At 38.2% G+C, this 18,652-nt stretch overlaps 4 protein-coding genes across 6 annotated transcripts; 1 reads left to right on the forward strand and 3 right to left on the reverse strand.

Moving 5' to 3' along the window:
- The first annotated feature begins 881 nt into the window (after positions 1-881).
- eif4ebp3l (eukaryotic translation initiation factor 4E binding protein 3, like) lies at positions 882-5,989 on the forward strand. Its single transcript, XM_079389891.1, has 3 exons — positions 882-1,234; positions 4,310-4,486; positions 4,833-5,989. Exons 1-3 carry the CDS (start codon positions 1,102-1,104, stop codon positions 4,862-4,864), a joined length of 342 nt encoding a protein of 113 aa, XP_079246017.1. The 5' UTR covers positions 882-1,101; the 3' UTR covers positions 4,865-5,989.
- A 908-nt stretch (positions 5,990-6,897) lies between these two features.
- LOC306852803 (heterogeneous nuclear ribonucleoprotein A/B-like) lies at positions 6,898-11,431 on the reverse strand. 3 transcript variants are annotated; one of them, XM_079389894.1, is made up of 10 exons: positions 11,339-11,407; positions 10,980-11,109; positions 10,864-10,931; positions 10,365-10,533; positions 10,127-10,285; positions 9,735-9,890; positions 9,462-9,549; positions 8,030-8,194; positions 7,842-7,927; positions 6,898-7,586 (listed from the first exon to the last, which is right to left on the reverse strand). In XM_079389894.1, the coding sequence occupies exons 2-9, from the start codon at positions 11,079-11,081 to the stop codon at positions 7,857-7,859; spliced, it is 978 nt and encodes a 325-aa protein (XP_079246020.1). In that variant the 5' UTR covers positions 11,082-11,109; positions 11,339-11,407; the 3' UTR covers positions 6,898-7,586; positions 7,842-7,856. The 3 variants fall into 3 exon arrangements, with proteins under 3 accessions (XP_079246020.1, XP_079246018.1, XP_079246019.1); XM_079389892.1 differs by having other exon boundaries at positions 10,864-11,109; positions 11,339-11,431; XM_079389893.1 differs by lacking the exon at positions 7,842-7,927 and having other exon boundaries at positions 10,864-11,109; positions 11,339-11,413.
- A 485-nt stretch (positions 11,432-11,916) lies between these two features.
- LOC306852804 (nucleoside diphosphate kinase homolog 5-like) lies at positions 11,917-15,296 on the reverse strand. The gene is made up of 5 exons (XM_079389895.1): positions 14,924-15,296; positions 14,268-14,473; positions 13,440-13,540; positions 13,240-13,358; positions 11,917-12,267 (listed from the first exon to the last, which is right to left on the reverse strand). The coding sequence occupies exons 1-5, from the start codon at positions 15,065-15,067 to the stop codon at positions 12,184-12,186; spliced, it is 654 nt and encodes a 217-aa protein (XP_079246021.1). The 5' UTR covers positions 15,068-15,296; the 3' UTR covers positions 11,917-12,183.
- Positions 15,297-15,392: 96 nt separating this feature from the next.
- LOC306853214 (small ribosomal subunit protein RACK1-like) lies at positions 15,393-18,652 on the reverse strand. The gene is made up of 8 exons (XM_079390457.1): positions 18,384-18,652; positions 17,925-18,096; positions 17,495-17,642; positions 16,863-16,958; positions 16,508-16,618; positions 16,141-16,281; positions 15,787-15,897; positions 15,393-15,560 (listed from the first exon to the last, which is right to left on the reverse strand). The coding sequence occupies exons 1-8, from the start codon at positions 18,490-18,492 to the stop codon at positions 15,495-15,497; spliced, it is 954 nt and encodes a 317-aa protein (XP_079246583.1). The 5' UTR covers positions 18,493-18,652; the 3' UTR covers positions 15,393-15,494.

An 18,652-nucleotide genomic window follows, 5' to 3' on the forward strand; every position in this document is an offset into this window, starting at 1 on the left:
AAATTAAAAATTTCACATCTTTCACACCAGTTTCTGTTAATATCATAGACTGCATAAAAAGGTTTAAATGTGTATTCGCCTGGCCTATCACTCAACCAGTCTGAATAAAAGATCAATATTTCTATATATACAGTAATATACAGTATATAGGCTATATAATATAAAGGCTACATTTACAACACTATTATCAGTGTTAATTGTTCATCGTTCATAAAACGGACATGTTCCAAATATCAACATACACAAAAATATAATATTAATTATAATTATTAATTATCATTCATTAATAATAAGAATAATAAGAATAAGAATATCATAAAATTAACTTGAACCCCTGGGGTTGGCAAACATAATTTTGGTTAAAAAAGGTTAACCTTTTGCTAACAATTTGTTGAAAAGGTTTTATATATATATATATATATATATATATATATATATATCCTATCCTATAATTATGGAAGCAAGTTTTTGACAGACAAACAAACAAACAAATAAATATTGCGTTGGTAAGTCATAATTATGACGCAAAAAGTCGAAATTAGGATTTAGCATCTTTTAATCTTTTAAGTAGCTTAGTAGTTGTTTTCATATATTTTGTTATTTCTATTTTTGTCTTATACCTTTTTATCTCATAGACTTTTTATTGTCACAATTATTATTATAACTAACTAACTATTTGTTTATTTATTTATTTATTTATTTGTAGCAACTTGGCTTCCATAGATACTTGTCCAAGTGCCGTGGAAATTCAAATCCTTGACAGAAGTTTTGTAAAAACAAATCAATTTCCCTGAAAGATCTGGCAACCGTGCAGGTTACACCGCCTGTTTTTGTTGTTGCTCAAGTGTCGTTTATCACATGATGCGAGTCACGTAGTCTGAGCTGTTGTTAAATACCCCTCACCCCAGCCCTCAGCTCCACCACCGCGGACAGCCTCTTCTCAGAGAGTATCACGAGACCAGCGCTGTCTGCGACAAGCTAAAAATATCTTTGTTGAGCTAAGTTTCATCTTAACCAAACACTTCATAGACGAGTGTTGGTCAGAGCCCTTGCATATCATCGTGTTCAGTGGCACAGAGTTTTGAGCGCATTTCAGCCACGATGTCTGCCAACACGCAGCAGAGCAAGAGCTGCCCCATTCCCACGCGTGTCCTGCACCTCAAAGACTGGTCCCAGCTCCCAGACTGCTACAGTCAGACCCCTGGAGGAACACTCTTCTCCACCACACCAGGGGGTAAGACTGTGATTTATGCCTGTACAGTTAGTGTAGGTTGGTGAACATGTATTTAGAGGAGTATAAAATATTATTTGGGGGGTCTCTCCCAGCATGGTCTGTTTGATGGTTTTAGGTGAGTTTTGTGCACTTGATCAATTGATCAGTTTGTGAGACCAACCTAAACCACCTATGACCATGTTGTCCAGCCTTAACCAGCTAAGACCAACAAATCATTTTGGTCTAGTTTAGGCTGGGTTTTCTTTCAGCAGTGTGTGTAAAATTGTTGGAGAGACACATGTTCCCATCCCCTACTTTACACATTAAAAAAGATAGATATTCAAGATTTTTGATAGGAAGATAGATAGATATTGTGGATTGTGTTCATCAAATTAAGCAACAGAGCAAGCAGATGTTAAGATGATCACAAATTAAATTAAAAAACTTTTTTTTTGTCCTGTAAATCTTTTATATTTTTGCATAAGGGTGATTGTCGTATATAATTGTGATTTTTAACCACTGAATCTCATTTCTAACTGGTTGAGCTAATGGTGTGACAACTCCCCATGTGTTGAACTGCACAATCTCAACTATTTTAAGCAATATGAAAGTCTGTTGCAATACTTTTTAACCTTGCTATATTGGTTGACTTGCAATAATTATTTATTTATTAATTATGTATCATGCATTTATGCATTAATCCAGGGGATGGGCATGCATTTGAACAAAGTACATTAAAACTAAAACCTCTGTTTATTTTATTAGATTGTAATGATCTGCTATCTAGTGTGCCTGCAAAACGTCTCACTGGTACCCATTCCTGTTGCTACACAAACGTTTGTTTTGAACAACAAGTTAATAATTTATGGCAGACCGTCTGCAGCAAGATAGCCCAACTGCCGTGCTTATGAAACATTGTCTGGTTATCTGATTTACGACTTGCATGTCCCATATGATACTAGGCATTGAGTTAATCTAATCTTGTGAAAAACAAATGCTTGACCCCTTTTCTTAATAGGCAGGACCCTCTACCCTGCATGTTTCTCAATCTCCTTTGTCCCTCACTATAATATCTTTCGCATGTGGCTGTAACTGTAGCACATGCAGAGGGGGAGGCAATTCTTAGAAACACCCCTCCTCCTTCACAGTTGCTGTGGATTTCAGGAATAACAGAACTCTATGTGCTCGGGAAAATGGGTTCATTGGGGCCACTGTATCATGGATGTTCCTTCAGGGGGGAAGCAAAATATCAGTTCAGAGGCATGTGCATTCATATATATATATATATATGCCTGTCTGAGCTGTTTCGACTGAAATAAACTTGTACTTGGTGATCTTAAAATAAAGATCATTGTTTTTTCTCAAGATGCACACGAGTAATGTTTTATTCTTAGGTATGTTTATAAAAACTACTTAAATGTCCTAAATGAATTATGGTCTAATTATGGTGAAACCAGGCCTATATATAACAAAACACTTTTTTTTTTTTTTTAAAGTTGTGAAAATTTAAATGTTATAAAAATTTTTTAAAAAGTGCTTAATTGTCATGAACATAATGCCACAATTATTCCCAAGAATTAAAATTATTAAAAACAAAAATAATATCCAATAATAGGTTTCTGTTCTTTATAAAAAAAATAACTTCACCGTATTTTTTTTTTTTTTATTATTTGTTTGATTTTGTGTGAAATAATTAATGCAGGTAGTATTTGTTGTACTGTTTCTTTAAATAACAAATAAATTAACACTGTCACAGTTTGCACAAATTGCAAACTTATGCTATATTTAATTGTCCTGCAATTTTAAAAACTTCCACTATCTTGAATTTTGAGAAGCTGAAGAGCAATCAGGAAACAAAACATGCTTCAGCAGAACAAAGTCCTGCTGAAACCGTTGGGTTGGTCTCTCTGCATTCCTCTGACCAGAGCAGCTCACAGTTGAGACCACTGTTCGTCCAACCCCTGTCACCAGCTCCGTCCACACCCTGCCCCTCCCCCTTCTTTCTCAGCCCTCTTTTGTCCAGAACACATTGAACTAAATAGCAAAAGATTGCATAACTTGTTTTTCAGCCACTGGTAGCACTGTTGGGTACAGTATAGCTTCAGCTACAACACAGATGGCGCTACGTTGAACACACGCTAGCAGTCAGAACAAACCTAACCAGGGCTAGTTAAGCTCCACAGGTTTGTTCACAACATGTTCATCTGCTACATCGTGCCCTCGTGTCTTGGCTCCGTTTGCTCACATGCAGATGTGCTCAAATTTCCTAGAACTAAAATGGGAGGTGCTGAGTCCTGCAATTCAGTTCACCCTGTTTTTCATTGTGGGAGCTTGAGTGCTTCCTTTCGCATACAAAATGGCAAACGTTTCAGTCTTTGTTTACAATCTGATAGCGTGGATGTGTTGAGTGGCACGTCAAGTTCCTTGCTATCTTTCTTTTGTTTTGTTAAATAGATTAGAATTGCTGGTCCAGAAATCCTCTTCAGAGTCACATTTTATTGTCTATTTTTGAGTGCTAAAACATTTGAATCAGAATGAGCTTTATTGGCCAAGTATGTTTACACATACGAGGAATTTGTTGTAGTGACCGAAGCTCCACAGTGCAACAGAACAGGACACCGATAATAAAGAATAATATACAAATATCCAAATATGTAGAAAACAGCAAAACACTATAGAATATAGACAATTATGTATGTACAGGTCTGATATGTGCAAATTTGAAATGATAAAATAAAAATAAGTATGGTGAATAAATAATGTATAATAGTTGTGTGTTCTGCGTTTATTGTCAAGTATTAATGAGATGGATTGCCTGAGGGAAGAAACTGTTCCTGTGTCTGGTCGTTCTGGTGCTCAGAGATCTATAGTGTCGACCAGACGTTAACACTTCAAAGAGGGAGTGTGCTGGATGTGAGGGGTCCAGAGTGATTTTACCAGCCCTTTTGCTCACTCTGGATAAGTACAGTTCTTGGAGAGTGGGGAGGGTTGTACCAATGATTCGCTCAGCAGTCCGGACTACCCAGCCTAGAATGTAAATATGTTTTTCAAGCTGTCTAATTGGTCGCTGTAATATACGTTCTATCCCTTCTCCAGGAACTAGGATCATTTATGACAGAAAGTTCCTCCTTGACTGCAGGAACTCTCCCATTGCCCGGACCCCACCCTGTTGTTTGCCCCAGATCCCTGGGGTGACCGTTCCTTCACACCATCCAATGTCTAAACTGCAGGAACTCAAAGAGGAGTTGGAGGAGGAGGAGAAGGATCTGGCAGGTAAAATTGCTGTCTGTTCCAGAAAAAAGAAAAGAAAAGAGAAGAGAACCTGTTCTGCATTTTAAAATTTCCAGGAAACTTTAAGCCCTCAGGTTTCTCCTGAAAAAAATTATTTTGGTATATCCTGTCTGGTCTTTTATGCCTGGCAATTCTGAGTTTATATTTCGCAGTTGAATTTTTTTTTTTTTTCAGTGAATAGTAAGATGAGAAATAAAGTCAGAATTGCAAGGAAAAAGTTATAATTGTGAAATAAAAAGTCAAACAATTACTTTTTGTTGTGGGAACTGGCTTCCATAGAATATCTCAAAGAAACACTCTAATCAACCTCTTTATTTTTTTCTTTTAGCTGATGACAACCAGTTTGAAATGGACATTTGAATCTTTCATCTACCTCCTGTGGAGAATTCTCTATTATATCTGTCGGGATGTTGCTGCTTACCCCACGATCAGCAGACATTACATATTCACCAGATTACAGGGCTTTTTAATGAGCTAAACACCCAAAGGGTGTTTTATTCTTTTGTTTAAAAGTATTTGTTAGATGTTTACCAGAAGAAAAAAAACACATGATTCTTTGACAAGTGGCTGTGTTTTAAAGTTCTTTATTGTACATATGGTACTTTCTAATTTTTTTTTTTTTTAAGAATATGTAGCATTGTGTGGGAGCCGGGGGCAAAACCATGGCAAAATCTCTCATTTCTGAGCTTTATATCTCCGCAAACATTGTTGATTGTTTAATGGTAAAGACAGACTATATGCCAAATGAATGACTGTTGCATAAGTTTGGTGTTTCACCTGAAAAAGCACATCAGAACATAAATGTACACCATTGTGTGCCCTCAGGGTTTTCCTGGTGTTCCTTTTGCCTGGATTTCCTCAGGTTTTATTTTGAATGAAAAAAAAAAAAAAAAAATGTTGTCATATCTGTCATTTCAAGAGTTTATTTGAAAAATATCATCCTGGGAAATTGATATTCATCATTGGGTTTCAAAATTTGCATAACTCTGCTACAAAAACCATGGGAACTTCCCTCTACTGCTAAAGGCATGTGACTTGTGTAAACTAGATTTATTATTTAGAGAATGAATTGTCAGAGCTTGCAAGGCAGCAAAATTTATAAGCTATAATTAAGTTGTGGTTCTGTGAAAATTACATTAGACATCATTGTTGTCAAGGAACACAACATCAAAACAGGTGCCATATGAAAAACTAGGAGCAAAAAACTGGAAGATACCTCATGGACAAGAGATGTATAATGTTCGGGTCTTTTATGCTTATCAAGGCTGCATTTATTTGATAAAGTGAAAACAGTAAGGTTATAAAACAACGGTTTTCTATTTTAATTTTAAAATTTAAAAGTTGAATTTTCAGCATCATAATTCAGTCTTCAGAATCACATGATCCTTAAAAAATCGTTCTAATATGCTGATCTGATGCTCAAGAAACATTGTTGAAACATCTGTGCTGCTTATTTTTGTGGAAACTGCAATACAGCATTCATTGAAATATACATTTTATTACACAAATTATTAAAATTGTACTACTTAAAAAACAAAAACACTAACCTTTTAAACAGTTGTGTGTCCTATACAGTATCTATAGGTTAAGCTGGTTAGCATGGCCTCTGCTGGTAGATGCTGTAACTACACATGCCACTTATAGATTTCCTTCTAAGGCCCGGTTTCACAGACAGGGTTTAGACTAAACCAGGATTAGGCCATAGTTCAATTAGGACATTTAAGTAATTTTTATAAACATGCCTTAGAAAAAAACATTACTAGTGTGCATTTTGAGACAAAACAAAGGCACTGATATATTTTAAGATCAGTCAGTGCAAGTTTATTTCAGTTGAAAAAGCTCAGACTTATATTTTAGTCTAGGACTAGGCTTAAGCCTTATCTGTGAAACCGGGGGTAAATGTTTTAACTTAACTCACTCCAAATCCCCTGCATATAATCACCTCAGCGGAAAAACATTTGGAAATGTGACAACAGTAAAAAGTGTGCCGTTGCTTTAAATAGAATTTTATGTTCTAACAAAAGCAGAAGTGAAAGATGCATGTGCTATAGTAACTCTTCTCTTTATATAATAGGTTAAGTTTGGAACAGGATGCTTTATCCATGCATGTCCATCTAAGCTGTTCCAAAACAAATTACTGTCAGCTTTAGATACAAACTGGCATAGTTTAACCAGTGACCTATTCTTTTATACTTCCAGCTGCCTCTATAAAACAATCCTGACTGAACTCAACCTCATACAACCCAGTTTTCCCTGTAACTTTGTACAGTAATAATGTTAAAGCTTACCATCATTTCTTGTAGGCATTCTAAATTCTTTAAATGCAAACTAGGGTTTGTTGGTTCAGAAAGACAATTATGCAAATTGAATGCAAAAGACTTAGACAATAGACATCTTAAAAATCAAGTTTATTTCTTGAAATGTGTCCAAGACACTGGAGCAATGTGTATCCAGTGTTGAGAAAGAATCTTGTTAGTTACCTGTGTATGTTTTGAGGTATAGTTGAATCACTATTAAAGCCACTCTTAAATATCTAACAAGACGGGAGGAAATCTCCTTAAAAGCAGTAGAGGGGAGGAAAAAAAAAAAAACAAACAAAAAAAGGAAAGTCACCAAGACTTGCCACTTACAGATTTCAATGGACAAGCTTACAATTGGAAGGCAATCCCTTTTCATCTCACCTTGAAGCCATGCAGCTTTGCAACACAGAGCATAGGTGACACAGAAAAAAAATTATCTAAAAACACTAAAGAAAAATTTAACTGTTTATTTTGAGAGCTCTGAGCCTAGATGTGGTAGACATAGCCGTGATGTAAAATACAACCATACAATAACATTAGATTCAAAAAGGTACCAAAAAGTACAGTAAAAAAATAACACTTCCATCTCTGGAAATGTAAAAAGGACACAACGAAAAAAAAAAAAAAAAAACTAATGTGAGAAGTGACATTTGCGCCCCCCAATTCCTTATGTTTTCTGTACAAAATGAAGCAGAAGTCCAGATTCTGCCAACTTCCAAAAGTAAAAGACCCCAATGTTCACTGTGACCAGACCGCTGGTTCCTGCTCGGTAGCTTTACGACCTTTAAAAGAGAAAACGCAGAGATTTAGCCACATGAATGCCTGTAAACATGTTAAAAATAAATGAGGTGAAGAGATGGGGGCCTATCATGATCTACCGCTACAACCCTACTGGACCAAAAAACCCACCCCCAAATGGATCACTCTATCTGCCTTTTAGTTTGGCTGGGTAAATGGAGATGAATTGGTAAATGGAGCAACACAACCAAATTAACCTTACCATGAGTGGTGGGAAAAAGATTAATTAAAATTCATACCTGCACTACACATGATCAGTATGGCTTGTAGCTACTCTGGTGAGCCCCACGTCTTGGAGTTTTTCCATAGCTTGTATTGCCCTGGTCTAGGGGGGTAAGAGAAGAGCAGAGAAAGGAACTTGAGTCCCTCGCATTCACAAGAACCTGACGGGGGCGGGGAGGAAACCCCAAGGACAATCAGTGCTTACTGTAGTCATATCCACCGCCGTAGCCTCCGTATCCACCAGAGTAATCATAGTTGCCGTAGCCTCCGTATCCACCATATCCTTGCTGGCCACCATAGCCATAACCTTGGTTACCGTAGCCTTGATTCCAGTAGTTATTGTAGCCCTGATTCCAGTTCTGACCCTGGCCTATAAAACAAAACCAAACCATTTTTAAACATCATGGCACAGTAATGTACGGATATCTGTAAGCAACTAGTAAAACCATAAAGCGATTGGTCTCTACTCAAGCTTTGTAGGGCATTAGAACGGATTTAGATTAATCAGATCTGAGATCAGCCAAAGCTTTTAAGATAGATTACATCTGTATACTTATACGCAAGAGGAATTATATCTGCATGTGCGCAATAATAAATTCTGACAAGACTTTGTATTATGGATTTCTAATTCTATGAAGTTATCGGAAGTTATTCAGATTCATCAGTATGTTTAAACCAGCCTCAGTCATAAACACTATCCTCTGTAGAGCTACTTATAGCAGAATTTAACTTGTTTCATAACTGAACCGAATCAACACTGAACTGACTTGGCTAACTGAATACGGTCTTTTTAGAGCTGAATTTGTATGTCATATTTGAAGTTCCCAGCATTGATTATTATCCTCCTGTTTATGACCATTAAGTGGTTTTGAAACAATTTGCATTGTATGAAGCTCTAAATAAGTGACTTGCCTCAGTTAACTCAACAGCATTCAATTCATATAGACACACAAGGGTAAACTCCGTTGTTTTTCTAATGCATATCTACGAACATTTGAGTGTGCAGTGATTATCTAGGTCAATTTTGCACACAGACTAATGCAGCCTATAGTTTGAGTGGTGGGTGAGACAGTCTAACAGGAGAGAAGCATGCAGGGGTACTAACTAGAGCCCTGCGCGGGACTGTTTTCTTCATCCCGCTCCCGCCCGCCGAATTTCTGACCATTACCGCCCGCTCCCGCAACGTGTGTGTTACACTCCCGCCCGCTCCCGCAATATGTATGTCCACTCCCGCCCGCACCCGCAAAACTCTGAGAATTTATTCCCGCACGATAATAGAGATGCATTGATTTTGTGTCTTCTCCCGTCCCGCAGGAAAAAAAAAGTATTGTATTGCTATTATTAAAGAGATTCATGTTTGTTCCTTTCCCTGACCTGCATGTATTCTGACGCACTGGTAGGGAAGATGAATATAGCCTGGGCTATCGGGGACATCTAAAACGCTTAGGCTACCACGCGTTTCTTTAGACTTCAAGTACTTTGATTTTGTTGACAATGACATCATGTCGCTAGGTTACCTCCCGATCCCGCAGTGTTTTTTTTTAGCCGCCCATTCCCGCCCGCAGCAAAGTTCAAACCGCCCGCTCCCGCGAGATTTGCGTTGGGTCCCAATCCCAATGCAGCCCTCTAGTACTAACCTCCACGCCCCCTTCCTCTTCCACCAAAACGACCTCCGTACTGCTGCTGCTGGTACACTTCTTTTGGCTGCGCAATCTTAATCTCGCACTGGGAAAAAGAAGAAAAAATAAAATGAGTGATTGGACTTGAATTAGTAGAACATCTGCATAAAACACTACTGCGAAAATGAATAATCAAATAGGTAGCACAATATCAAATCGAGAACAACAACCCTGATGATTTATCACATCTATCAGTAAATTCAATTTAAACTTCACGCTGGTAACACTCACAAGGCCTTCTTTTCCACTTGTGTCCTTGGTTCCACTGACGTTGTGATATTTCTTTTCTACAACTTTCTTGACAGGCTCTTCTTCCTTGAAGGTAATGAAGACAAACCCTCTCCTCTTATTCGTCTTTGGATCCATTGGAAGTTCAATAGTCTCAATCTGCAATGACAAAAATCATCATGTTAACAAAAAAAAGTGTACAAAAAAAATTGAACTACCAACACATCGATTAACAAAAGTAAAAAAAAAAAAAAACAGAAAATGTGCAGAGATGAAACTAGAAACTTTACATGGCCAACATACAGTAATTTCATTATAATTGCACAAACACACGCCGATGCATTATTTGCAAGATTTGTTAAGCAGTTAAAGATCTATAAGACATGCTTCAATACCTCGCCAAAGGCACCAAAATACTCGCGGATCCTCTCTTCTGTAGTTTCGGGGTTCAGCCCGCCAACAAAGATCTTCTTAACGGGTTCCTTCTTCATTGCCATTGCCTTCTTGGGGTCGATCTGTCGTCCATCCAGTCTGTGCTCTTTTTGTGCTAAAACCTGTGCAAAGAGAAACGACAATTTAGCTACTCATCGAGGAATCACAAGACTTCAGGTTTTTCTAAGCACCAAAGCTTACCTTATCTACACTGGCTGACTCTTTAAAAAGAATAAACCCAAATCCCCTTGATCGTCCAGTGTTGGGGTCCATTTTGATGGTGCAGTCTGTCACCTCTCCAAATTTAGAGAAGTAATCTTTAAGATCCTTTTTACTAGTGTCCCAGCTGAGCCCCCCAACAAACATTTTCCTGAGGAAACGAAGCAGGAAATTAAGAGAGAGACCAGGAGGGGGCGTAATATCACAGATTTCATAAAATTTCCCCATTTCTTGCATTTAAGACTCCCACTTTCTACTAATAAACAGAAATAACCGCAACGCAACACAGATATATAAATTAAGCGCACAAAAATACAAAACGTTCGCTTAAGAGGCTCAACGTTGCGTTTTATAACTCCTCTCCGTGTTCAATTCACCATTGCGCCCATCCCCCTCCAAAAGACACATGGCGCCAACAAAGACGGGAAGGAACAAAGGATTTTACCTCCCAGCATTTAGTACAATTATGCCTTTAACATACCCCGCATCTTCCTCTCCTTTGCTGGCGTCAATTTGCCCCCCGTCCGATGAGCCATTTTGTGGGTCTTCCTCATCCCCGGCCGCGTCGTCGCCACCGGCGTCTCCCTGCGCCGCGGCCTGCGCATCCCCGTTGCCTTCCTCGTACTGCTCGGCTCCGTTCTGATCGTCCTCGTGGCCGTTTTCTGAGGTTTCCATATACTGTTGCTCGGCGTCTGACATGGTGGTAGTTTAATGTGAAAACCTAAAACTGCAGCAAATGTGAAATGGTTACGAAAGGAAGCACCTTATGTAATGCACATGAACCACCATTTTGAACAGCGACGCTTTCATTCTCATACGCAACAAGAATGTAAACATATCGCGTTCCTAAATCAAAAATACACAGCGTTACTGAGCTATAATTTAACATAAGCGTTTACGCAACTAATACGTACACGGAGGATAACAAATTCATAATTTACACGCAAATACTTTACCGTAAAAGCAGCAAGTGAGAAATCTCCGTGGAATGCTTTCCGCGGTGTGGGCCCTTCCTTATTGCGCCGACAAGCGGTTGGTTTTATATTACTGGATGGAAGATAAAGGAAGTTTAGTAAGGGCGCATTTGATTGGGTGGCTGTGAACGCCTATCATTCTAATAGCCAATCAAACGCGTCGCACGTAACGTCACAGAAATCCTCCCCCTAACGCGCTTCTTCTGAACCTTCGTGTCGTGTGGGGGGTAAACTCTTTGTTCTTGTTTGGTTTATAAACGTGTTGTTGACCACTTTTAAATAAAATTAAAAAGTGTGTTTTCTAGAAGGGAGCTACAAAGGAGATAATACAAGAAACAGGCGTTTGAATTAGTTTTTTTTTCTGCCTAACGTTAGTCAAAATAGTGATAGGAAGGAGGTTAAAGCTGCATTTGCAACAGGCCTTTTAATTATTTTCATTCTTACATTCATTTTGTTGTCGAGATCAGATAATCGTCTTAATGCATTTAGTTCTTCACTTTCAAAACTGATAGTAAACCAAATATTTATCACCACCAGACGGGTATTTTTTTTATTATTTTACAATTTTATTTGATGTTGAATAATGTTAAATATTTATTTCTACTGTTATAGTAATCAGTGACAGGATTAGGAACATTTGCAATTTTATATTACATTTAATTTAACCATGACAATTTAAATAGCACAATAAAAAAGGGCTAAGACAAAATTGCAAAACTTTATTTTATAAAACAGTTCAAATGATATGAGAGAAAACGACCAAAATAGAGCAATACAGTAACTTCTTGTTGGTAAATTCTTGAGGAAGAAAAAAAAAAAAAAAAAAATCACACTGCTGCCTCCTCTACTTTTCCATCAGATATTTTGGGTTTATTAGGGTTATTATTCATCAACCAGTCTGCAAGCCATGTCTGTAAAGAAAAATAACAGTACAAAAATAACTGAGTAAATAGCATATCGATATGCAGTAGGTTTTGAACTGGATCAAAACCTTTCATCAAAGTTGTCCTAAAACCTAAAAACAATGCGTTCTTGTCTTAAGACAATCTGATGAACTTCTTTGATCCACCTCAAATGTTGACTACTGTTTTATGAAATCCAGAAAAAAGATTAATCGGGATAAGAAGTGTCCAAGTGTTTAATCTGAAGAGGAAGAACAGCACAATAAAACAATACAAACATCCCTTCCATTGTCACTTTTTTTTTTAAACAGTCAACCCCTCATCTGACCTACAACAAATAAATAAAAACAAACAAATATACACGGAATAAGGGATGCAAATAGTTAAAACTTCTTTTGACTCCATCTATGTTGATTGTGTCAGTCATTGTAATTAATAATCAGCGATAAATGGCCATTTTTGTTTGATATTGACAGCAGGGGATAATTTTACAGGGCCAAAAGCATATATATATATATATATACATACATATATATATAGAGAGAGAGAGAGAGAGATAAAGGCTTTACAGTAAACAGTTGTAAAGATGTATTATACTTTGTCCCTGAAATCCACCCGGCTGTTAGTATCAGTATAATCTTTTTTTTTTTTTTTTAATCAAAGGCATCCCGTTCCTACCAAAGAGTTTTGAACAACATTCTGAAGGTTTGATTAAGATCAAAACCAAGACTGTGTGATCTGATCTGATTTCAGAGTCCTTTTTTTTTTGAGAGGCCCATTTTCATGATTTCATCCAACAGTCAAAATCAAATTTCATTTGAATCAGCTGGGCCGTGTGTCAAAAGACAGGAAACTGGTTGAACAATTTTAAAGCAATACTTCCAAAATTACAATTCTGTCATTATTTATTTGCCCTCAAGTAACTCCAAATCTATCAAAATGACTTGAATGGAAATACTTTTAACCAACAGATACACTTACAAAAGGGTCCAGTGGCTTTTTCTTGCTCAGCTCTGTCAGTCCGGTGATAAGTGTTGGGCTGACGTAGCGGCTCAGGTAATCTTTGGCAGCATCTCCCATGGGAATAGGTTCAATCACAGCTGAAATAGTCGACAAAGACAAAAAGTATGCTTTCATATCCTGTTCACTGAACTCATCTGAACAAGGTTAGATTTACTCACAGTTGGGAAACATGAACCTGATCTCCCTCTCAGCAGCAGAGAAGGATTCACTGCCATGCACAGCATTCCGCAGGTCACATGTGCCGAATCTCGCTCTCAGACTGATGGTGACATTCACATGTGCGCCCAGAAGAGTATTTCCCAGAAAGAGGAAAGAAATATGACTTTTACATATATTACAGTATGCACAATGAATATAGCTTTGTTGCAATGACAACTGAATTATGTGATTGATTTAGGCATTGCAATGAACACTGGTTTTGTAAATTATTATCCTGAAGTGCATAAAATCCAACAAAAGCATCTATTTATTTTTCCAGGAATTTATTGGTGCACTGTCCCACATGAAAAAAATACTATAGTAATTTATAGTTAATACTATAGTGCTTTCGAACCATACTATAGTAAAGTACTTGAATTAATTTGTTGTGGTAATTCTATAGTTCCTGTGGTAATATAACAACCATAGTTATATAAACAAATTACTTTATCCAATACTTTAAGTTTTCTACAACTATAGGGTATATTATACACTACAGATTACTGTAGTAAAAACTAAAGTTTACTACAGTATTTATTACAGTTTATCAGTTCACTATAGTTAATATAGTATGTATAAGTATGCTGTAGTATTCATTAAAGTGTTGTAAATACTATAATATACACAGTATAATACACTTTACTACAGTATGGTTCAAAAACACTAGTATTTTTTTCATGTGAGATGATAGTTCTCCCTACAATACATGAAAAAATTTAACTTTATAAGTCCATTTTGTTATTAAACCACCTGCATAGACAGACGATTCATTCAGTGACACTCATTACCAGTCAGGATGTGTCTCTCTAGCTTTTATGCTGCTGACTGGTCCCGTTATGGCTTTCCAGGTGGCAATAGCCTGGTGTCGGGCCAGTGCTAGAGCAACAACCGGTCCGGAGCTCATGAAGGCAGTCAGATGGGGAAAATGTAGCTTTCCATAATGCTCAGCGTAGAAATCACTGCATTGCTCCGGACTCAGCTGAAGCCTTCTTTTCTGGTAAATGAGAACAATAAAGGCATAAGCAGAATGCAAATCTCATTCTTAAACTAAAGCATTGGCTACAAAATATGAACTATTAGCATTTATATATTAAACAGACGCTTTTATCCAAGCGACTTACAAATGAGGAATACAAGCAGTTTTTCATATGGAGGCAATGACACAAGAAGCACTAGCATCACCATGTTTTAACAACTGTCCAGATTAGTAAAGGATAGAAGGAAATAGAAACAGCGATAGCATAGACTTGAGTTGTTTTAATACATTGCATCAGCCTCATTTTAAACAATGTAGTGGCATCAGACACCACATGACTGACTTGTGCTTACACAATGACCGGAATCAGGGATTGTGTCAATTCACCATGTAAATAATTAATCTTATGCGTCATGCAAAATGTTTATTAAAAAGAAAAAACGTGCTACGTGTCTGATCAATACTTACCTGAAGAATTGTAAATCCAGATTGAAGAATAACGTCCACAATTTCATCAGTTTTGTGGATGGCATCAGGTTTAATTAAAGCCAACGTTCTCTCCACGAAGATACGAGGTGCAGGCATCTGTTTTTGAGGACTGTCGCTCTCCATGACTTAAACTGCTAGTTACGCTATTTTACTGCAGTTAACGTACTGGACTTTGTCACAATTACATTTGAAGTTGCTTGAACAGCCAAGGAAACATTTCCCAAATTATAAAGTTAAATGTTTTTTACCACAATGGAAGCACAATTAATGTTTGCTTACAACATTAAAACGGTTCATTTAATTCAAGCGTCTGCGTATCTCGTCGCGTCCTCAACGTCGAGTCCTGTTTGTTGACCTTGTTGCTAGGCAACAGTCGAATAAATGAATCAACATAGCTGCGTTGCGCCATCTAGCGGCTATTCAAACCTATTTCAATGACTCACATGGTTGCGTTTCTGTTGTACTTTATTTAAAGGCAGAGAAATTTAAGTAAACAAAGTCAACTGAGTTTCTTTTTAAAGACTTTTTATTTAGACATTAGAAAAGGCGTCTATCTGGTTCCAATGGTCACCTGCCACACTCTGATCAGGTTGTCAGTGTAGCCAGCAAAGAGAGTCTGTGATGAGAAAAGAGACAGGAATTATAATCAGGCATCACTTTAGAAGCACTTGCTACTGATTTAAAATAATATTTAATGTCCCCTCATATTTGCAGGACTGTCACCATAAGGTTTCAGATGTTATAAGTGATTGGGAATAATCAACGGGAGCAGACTAAAGAAACGCAAGGAATGGTTCAGGAACTCATTCCAGGCGGAAAAGGCTGCTGTAAATAAAACCCACCTGTCCATCAGCAGACCAGGCCAGAGAAGTGCACTGAGGCGGCTCAGCCTTGCTGTTGGTGGTGATGATGTCCTGCCTCAGCTCATCAACAATGATCTTGCCCTCCAGATCCTGTTGAGAGAAAACGGTCAGCTTTGCAACAGAAGTATAATAATGTTATACCCCCTCGGGTCAACAGATCTCAGAAACAGCCTCTTTATCATCATAGAGTTACAGAAGGCATTGAACTTTCATCACTGATTTCTGTGCTCCAATATAAATGGTTATTGTTAAAATATATTCAAGACAGCAAAGGGAAATCTTTGCATTTGAAAAACATGCATATGAATGAGATGGGTTCATGTACAAACTCACCCAGATCTTGATGCTAGGTCCAGTGGCAGCACACAGCCAGTAGCGGTTGGGGCTGAAGCAAAGGGCGTTGATGGTGTCCCCACTGTCCAGTGTGTAAAGGTGCTTGCCCTCATTCAGGTCCCACAGCATGGCTTGCCCATCCTTTAATGAGGACAAAAAGTAAATACAGATAGGAAAGTTAAAAATTAGTTCTGAAAACAAAAGTTTCCCCCCCCCCCCAGTGTTTTTGTGTTCAGAAACAGCCTCTTTTATAATCACATGGATTCAGATAGCATTAAGGTTTCATCATCTTTACCCGGTCATCTCAAACCTCTAACCTGTTCACTAACTGCAGTAGTGAAACCCAGAAAAAAAGTGACGTGATTACCTTTCCACCAGAGGCACACAGAGATCCATCAGGAGACACGGTCACTGTGTTCAGGTATCCAGTGTGGCCAATGTGGTTGGTCTTCAGCTTGCAGTTAGCAAGATTCCATACCTGTAACAAACACGTAACTTAAACTAGCTGCATACACAAATAATTCAATCAATCCATGCAAAGTGACCTGATTAAGTTGATCACTTTGGTCTTAATCCATTACCCATCATAATTGCAGGACTTGTCGTCAGAGCCCAAGAGCTCAGACAATATGAATGTGGTTTGTTTAATCACAGGGTAAAGTTATCACAAAAACACAGAGCGACTATTCTAGTTTACATTAAGGTACAGACAAAGGTCTCACCTTGACCATTTTGTCCCACCCGCAGGACACAATGATGGGGTTGTTGCTGTTGGGAGAGAAACGCACGCAGGACACCCACTCAGTGTGGCTGTCATCCTGTGGACAAGTCAAAATAAAGGGTTTCAGAACAGCACAAACTAAAACCTAAACATCAGAGTATCTGTAGATTTTTTAATATTAAAGCCTTTATAACATGCACAAATTAAATACAAACCAATACAACCTCAAAATAAAAAATCTCAGATTCTTTCACTTAAACAGAAATTAAACAATCATTTTATGGATTTTTAGTTAACTATAACAGTCCTTGTTAGAGGTTAAATACTGAATTTTGCTGATATGACGTTTTAAACTATTTTTTCCTTTGAAACATGCAACACTTCCATTTAATCTCCTTTTGTACTTTAATAAAATCACATTAAGTCATATTGAGATTCCAGTCCACACATTTAAGACCTCTAAAAATTACGAGATTTTGTTTATGAAGACCAAATGACCTTAAATTTAATCAGACTGAATTCAAGACTTAAATTTTTCCTGTTTATGTTAGATGGTCAAAGACTACTACCTCCAATTACAACCTCTCCATAAAGTGAGCACTAAACTTGCATAAAGAGCATTTAGAGGTCTACCTGGATGGTGTACTTGCAGACTCCCAGGGTGTTCCACAGCTTGATGGTCTTGTCTCTGGATCCTGACACGATCTGACGGTTGTCAGCAGAGAAAGCCACGCTCAGAACATCCTTGGTGTGTCCAGCAAAACGGCGGGTTGTAGTGCCACTGGGTGAGAAAAAAAATGGACAAATTCAGATTAATCTGACAAGATGTAACATTGCAAACTATGCAGGAGGCATGAGAAGGAACATATTTGGGGGTCTGTGGCATCTAACAGATTGAAAACTCCTTACACGCACAACCACATTCATTGGGCTTCTAAGAGTTTCAAGTTCAGAAACAGCCTCTTTATCATCACAGTGACACAGATGACATTTGAGTTTCATCACCACTTCAAAACCAGTGGAACAGATCTTGAATGATTGCCCCGTCCCTCCAAATACTCACGTTGTCAGATCCCACAGGCGCAGGGTGCTGTCCCAGGAGCCAGACAGGGCGAACTGACCATCAGACGAGATCACAACATCACTCACAAAGTGTGAATGGCCCTTCAGAGCACGCTGGGGGATGCCATAGTTGGTCTCATCACGGGTCAACTTCCACATGATGATGGACTTGTCTGCAAGGTGGACAGCAGAAGATCACCCAACAGTTCTGAGCTTTTATTTGCACTATAATTCTGACAGCTGGAAGCATCCCACACACTAGACAGGTAACGTTACACCGGTAACTACCATTCACTAGTGCTGCATTATAAACATGCGTTTAATCATAAATTAGGTCTCATAATATCAGTTTTATACAGAGCTGAGCTGAATGGACTTATTAATTAATCAGTGTAATTTTAAGGGCTCGTGTATCCAGCGGATATTCTTTGAGCTCCATCGCGGCTCTGAGAACACTTACCCCGGGACGCGGACAAAATCATGTCGGGAAACTGGGGTGTGGTGGCGATTTGGGTGATCCATCCGCTATGACCCTTGAGGGTCCCCCTTACTGTCATCTGCTCGGACATTTTGTCGCAGGAAAGAATCACCTATAAAGGTGGATGGCGTCGGATTTTGTCGGAGGGCCGAGTCCCCCTATATCTCTCACACTGTGGCAAGAGGAAAAGGAAGAAGCACGCCGGAAACAAAACTCTTGAGGGTGAACCCTCTTCTTCGGTCCGTGTTCTC

The sequence above is a fragment of the Barbus barbus genome (genome assembly GCF_936440315.1).
Source record: "Barbus barbus genome assembly, chromosome: 33".
NCBI lineage: Eukaryota > Metazoa > Chordata > Actinopteri > Cypriniformes > Cyprinidae > Barbus > Barbus barbus.

Bases quoted from the DNA above. Each gene is read 5' to 3' on its own strand.
- LOC306852804 (XM_079389895.1), bottom strand. From the start codon at position 15,067: ATGGAGAGCGACAGTCCTCAAAAACAGATGCCTGCACCTCGTATCTTC. The intron at 14,474-14,923 runs GTAAGTATTGAT...CTCATTTACCAG, and splicing joins CTGGATTTACAATTCTTCAG to AAAAGAAGGCTTCAGCTGAG. The intron at 13,541-14,267 runs GTAATGAGTGTC...TGTCACCATCAG, and splicing joins AGAGAGACACATCCTGACTG to TCTGAGAGCGAGATTCGGCA.
- LOC306852803 (XM_079389892.1), bottom strand. From the start codon at position 11,081: ATGTCAGACGCCGAGCAACAGTATATGGAAACCTCAGAAAACGGCCAC. The intron at 8,195-9,461 runs GTTAGTACTAGA...TTTGTTTTATAG, and splicing joins AAGAGGAAGGGGGCGTGGAG to GCCAGGGTCAGAACTGGAAT. The intron at 7,928-8,029 runs GTAAGCACTGAT...TTACCCCCCTAG, and splicing joins CGGCGGTGGATATGACTACA to ACCAGGGCAATACAAGCTAT.
- LOC306853214 (XM_079390457.1), bottom strand. From the start codon at position 18,492: ATGTCCGAGCAGATGACAGTAAGGGGGACCCTCAAGGGTCATAGCGGA. The intron at 16,619-16,862 runs GTGAGACCTTTG...TGTTTGTTACAG, and splicing joins GGTGGGACAAAATGGTCAAG to GTATGGAATCTTGCTAACTG. The intron at 15,561-15,786 runs GTGGGTTTTATT...TTCTCATCACAG, and splicing joins CCTGGTCTGCTGATGGACAG to ACTCTCTTTGCTGGCTACAC.
- eif4ebp3l (XM_079389891.1), top strand. From the start codon at position 1,102: ATGTCTGCCAACACGCAGCAGAGCAAGAGCTGCCCCATTCCCACGCGT. The intron at 1,235-4,309 runs GTAAGACTGTGA...TCCCTTCTCCAG, and splicing joins CTTCTCCACCACACCAGGGG to GAACTAGGATCATTTATGAC. The intron at 4,487-4,832 runs GTAAAATTGCTG...TTTTTCTTTTAG, and splicing joins GGAGGAGAAGGATCTGGCAG to CTGATGACAACCAGTTTGAA.